The sequence below is a fragment of the Fusarium pseudograminearum genome, chromosome 1 (assembly GCF_000303195.2).
Source record: "Fusarium pseudograminearum CS3096 chromosome 1, whole genome shotgun sequence".
In the NCBI taxonomy this organism is placed as follows: Eukaryota; Fungi; Ascomycota; class Sordariomycetes; order Hypocreales; family Nectriaceae; genus Fusarium; species Fusarium pseudograminearum.
Genome location: NC_031951.1, coordinates 11,270,796 through 11,274,935, shown reverse-complemented (window position 1 = coordinate 11,274,935; position 4,140 = coordinate 11,270,796). Strand labels below are relative to the sequence as shown.

At 39.3% G+C, this 4,140-nt stretch overlaps 2 protein-coding genes across 2 annotated transcripts, besides 4 other annotated features; one reads left to right on the top strand and one right to left on the bottom strand.

The window, feature by feature from the left end:
* Nucleotides 1–161: a repeat region.
* Nucleotides 162–173: 12 nt separating this feature from the next.
* Nucleotides 174–219: a repeat region.
* A 3-nt stretch (nucleotides 220–222) lies between these two features.
* Nucleotides 223–311: a repeat region.
* A 150-nt stretch (nucleotides 312–461) lies between these two features.
* Nucleotides 462–539: a repeat region.
* A 645-nt stretch (nucleotides 540–1,184) lies between these two features.
* Nucleotides 1,185–1,919, top strand: FPSE_03436 (uncharacterized protein; the record flags this gene model as incomplete). Its single annotated transcript, XM_009256555.1, has 3 exons — nucleotides 1,185–1,435; nucleotides 1,500–1,620; nucleotides 1,692–1,919. The coding sequence occupies 3 exons, from the start codon at nucleotides 1,185–1,187 to the stop codon at nucleotides 1,917–1,919; spliced, it is 600 nt and encodes a 199-aa protein (XP_009254830.1).
* Nucleotides 1,920–3,042: 1,123 nt separating this feature from the next.
* Nucleotides 3,043–3,204, bottom strand: FPSE_03435 (uncharacterized protein; the record flags this gene model as incomplete). The annotated part of the gene is made up of 1 exon (XM_009256554.1): nucleotides 3,043–3,204. The coding sequence occupies one exon, from the start codon at nucleotides 3,202–3,204 to the stop codon at nucleotides 3,043–3,045; it is 162 nt and encodes a 53-aa protein (XP_009254829.1).
* Between the last annotated feature and the right edge of the window lie 936 nt (nucleotides 3,205–4,140).

Here is a 4,140-nt window from a genome sequence, read left to right as displayed (position 1 = left end):
TTTAATACTATATTAATTAAATTATATAACCTTTAAATATAATATACCTTTATATAATTCTTTTAATATTTTTAATTAAGTTATTAACTTAAGCTTTTAAAAACTATAATATATTAAATTATTAAAAATTATTTAATTAAATAGTAAAAATATAAAATAAAGGATTTTTAATATATTTACTTATTTAATATATTTACTTATTTAATCTATTTACTTATTAACTATATTATAAGAAAGTATTATTTTTACTTATTTATTATACTTACTTATTAAATATATTAGTTTAAATAGTATAAAGCTAAATTAATAATCTTATCCCTTATACCTCTATTAATTAATCTTTTTAATATACTAAGTAGTCTTATTAAACTACTAACTCTTACTAGTAAATATAGTATTTAAAAGGATACTAATTATAACTACTTTATGCATTTAAAACTATAGATACTTATTATCTATCCTATAAAATATAATTTATTATTAATTAAATAGATAAGAATATATATTTATTTTATATATTTAATATCCTATTATTATTAGAAACACTAGGGTCTACTGGAGACTGTAGAAGATTATAACTTTATTTAAATCTCTCACTTAAGATTTCAGAAGCGGCTTATAAGAAACTACAAATCTTTCAAAGTCATCAATTATCACGGAGCTATCTGAGCTAGTCCAGGCGGTGTAAGATCTTGATTGTCACGATGTGAAGTTGCTGGTTTTAGACCGGCGCTTAGTATTCCTCCAGGATAGCATTTGCCGTTCAATGAACGATGGAACATTAATTTCCATTATCTTATCTTGGCGCTCGAGAAAACTTAGTTCAGTAAGACTATATTTTTTCAAGGGCCGCTTGTGAAAAAGCGCGCCTGTTGTATCCATCTGATGAGGGTATTAGCATGGGTCGGTTAACTCGGCACCGGACACGGAGGAAGAAAACAACAAATATTCGAAGCTACTGAGATCTTTTGTTCTACTAACTATGTAAGAAGAAATGAACTATATGAGAAGGATTCGGATCTAATCTCGTCTTGGCAGCTGCATTACTGTATCTAAACTATATTCATATCCATATACGACGAAAAGAAGTATAAAACACTTCGATTCCTCGCTTATTAACTGTTATTATTTTCACTTATCAGTTCTAATCTCTTATTCTTACAACACCTATCTACTATTTCATCATGAAGTTCACAACTCCCCTCCTCGTTCTGCAGTCAGTTGCTTGTGCAGCCTTCACGCTCCCAGACAACTTGCCCAACGGTGTATACCGCGCTCACGTCAACGCCGAAGGCCTTGAAGTCTCAGAAGGAGTCACAGTTGACTATAAAACTACTGTAACTCCAAGGAAGACTACGAATCTTCTCAAGTCTCGCCAAACCAAGGACGAAGGAGGATGGGACCGAGACCAGCCAGACATGTGGTGTGGATGTGGGTATGTACAGATATTGACAACCCAGTTGCTGTTAGATGCATTACTAATCAATTGCTTCAAATAGTCTTTCCATGAACCATGGAAACTGCGATAACGCTGTCGACATGCTCAAGGCACAGTTTGACAGATCTGATGGCGGCGTCGGTGAAGTTACTCAAGCCTGGTATTCCATCTACGGCGATGTCGTGAGTTATTACCAATCTGTCTACTTTATTATGCTGGTTTTTGTCTTCTCTAACTATTTAAACTTCAACAGGTTGCATTCTGTTGTGCACAAGGCACATTCCCTCTCTTTTCCAGCCAGTACACCGATTTTCTCGCGCGTCTCACGGATAGATGCGGCTGGTATGTTCCAGGGACATTTTCCCCGTCTTCCATTGGCCTTTCTGCCGTTGACTGTGGTTACATGAACTATTCCCCTGGTCTCGATTTCTGTGGCAATGCAGAAATTGGTCGTCACATGGGAGAAAAGGGACGATGCTGAGTCTGACTGTTAGCTCTTTGACTAGCAACCACAGCCTGTACATATCATTCTGCCAGCACCTCTTAGTTTCTTAGTTAATTGAGACTGTTTCTATCTAATTACTAGCATTACCATACAGGACTTTGGTTATCGCACTAAAGACTTGATTTGCAACTCTGCACGAAACATTTGGTTCTATAACAGATCTTTTCGAATAGTCTCGTCTTTTTGTATGTCAACCCGCTTGCCCTGACCAAATATGCCTGGCCTGTCATGAGTTATTTATGGCACTAACTTGAAAAAGGTAGGATATATGGGCACTTACGGCAATTCCAGCTTCGCATTGTCTATAGAAGATTAATGACAATTTTGAGGGAAAGACAACTAAACAGTTTATCTCTCTGCCTCGTGATCGTCCGACCCGGACTTCCTATCCCCCTCGACGTGTTTAGGCGGTTTACCAAGAAAACGACTTGATGGCTCATGCTGCTGCTTTATGTTGTTTTTGGCGCCAGTTGGCGCTGCAGGAGGCAGAAACGGGACATTTGGGATTGTAGAAAGGATGATGTCGACGAACCCCATAACTTTAGACTTGGTAGGATAAAACTCAAGTTGTATTTACAGATTGTTAATGTCTATTATACTGACGGGATGCGAAAAAGCCTCAGTTTTGTAGTAAAAGTGTGACAAGTGGTTGGACGAGTAAGCAAGGTCGTAGGCAGAAACAAAACCAACCGTTCACGTGGGTGAAAATGGACGTCAGTGGATGCTGTTGGTCCTGATCATACGACGTGGCCAGCTGGTTACGGTTATGATGCACCACCCCTGCCTCGGCTATCGGGTCTAGACTTCTTAACAATTTGCCGCTGAAAACTACTGCTGGACTTGGTTCGCGGTCAAAGACATGGGTTATGCTTGACAGTGAGGCTTCTGTTGGTCCTGTATTTTCTGTGCACATATATCTGCATCGACTCATTTTAAATAATAACGATCGTTATGCAGCCCCATAAAACGCATTACTACCTGGCCCTGAGATATTTAACTTTATCGTTGTACCCAAAATCAATCTCAGTTGGTGAACAATTTAATTACTAGAGGATTCTCATACCACACCCATCACTTCCATACCCGAACACGGTCACCACTAGGATCCTCTAATAGCCTCGACAATATCATCCGGCTCATTCGATTCTAAGAAAACCTCGGCAGAGTTGTCCTGATACGTAGGAGGAGGCGCTTCCTCTTCGACCTGGTCATAGACCGGCGCAGACTCGTCTTCCTGGTACTCTGGCTTCCAGTCAGGCATGACGTTGGACTTGGAGCTAGACTTTGAAGGTTATGAGACTGCTCGGTCAGCTTTACTTCACCGCCAGTAGCGTGAGGCTAGGAATACTGTTATTCTAGCTTACTTTGAGGGGATTCTGTGAATAGCGTGATGTGTGTGTGGAGAAGGTATTTAATTATGCGGAAGGGGATGTGATTCTTTCCATCCTTTATATAGTGGTCGGAAGGGTATGGAATGCCAGCAGACAATGATACAAGTTCGTCACTTCTCTATCTCCCTTGTTACTAATACCTCAAACGTCACTCGCATCATTGCGCAAATCTCGCAGTACATGTCCATTTGATTGTGTAGTCGTTTGATAAGATATGCTTATGATGCAATGACCTAGACGTGATCTCAGGCCACCACCTAGATTGTAGGCACTTAATTGTAATTCTTGTTGGATGACCAGCCTAATGGGTAGCAGAAAATCTGACCTGTTAAATGTTTATGTGTTAAACTAAATAGCCTAAGTAGCATACTCTAAGTAGCATAAGTTAACCTACTAATTTCGTCTCTTATGTCCCAGCGGCCAATTCTTCTGCTACTCTGAGGCCAGCGGAAGGACCTGTCACATCATCACTATTTAGGATAACTTGCTTCCCTTGCCTTTGACAACCTAGTGGCTGAATTGACGGAAAGTCGATAGAAACCTCCTTCACTTGGAGGTCATCTACAGTGTCTACTACATGTTATTGCCAGATTATTGTGAGAATTGTAGTGCAGTATAGGTTTATTGTCTAAGTATCTTGTTGGTTGTCTAACCCACTTTACTGCAGCATTTTCTGCATCTGTCTGCTGATCTCTCCAACAACTCCTCTTTCCCCATTCACTCCAGTAGACTCTCTGCGTCATGTCGTTGCCTAAGAAAGCTAAAGTCATTCTGACTATCCCAAGCCTTAGCTAATCAATAGCTAA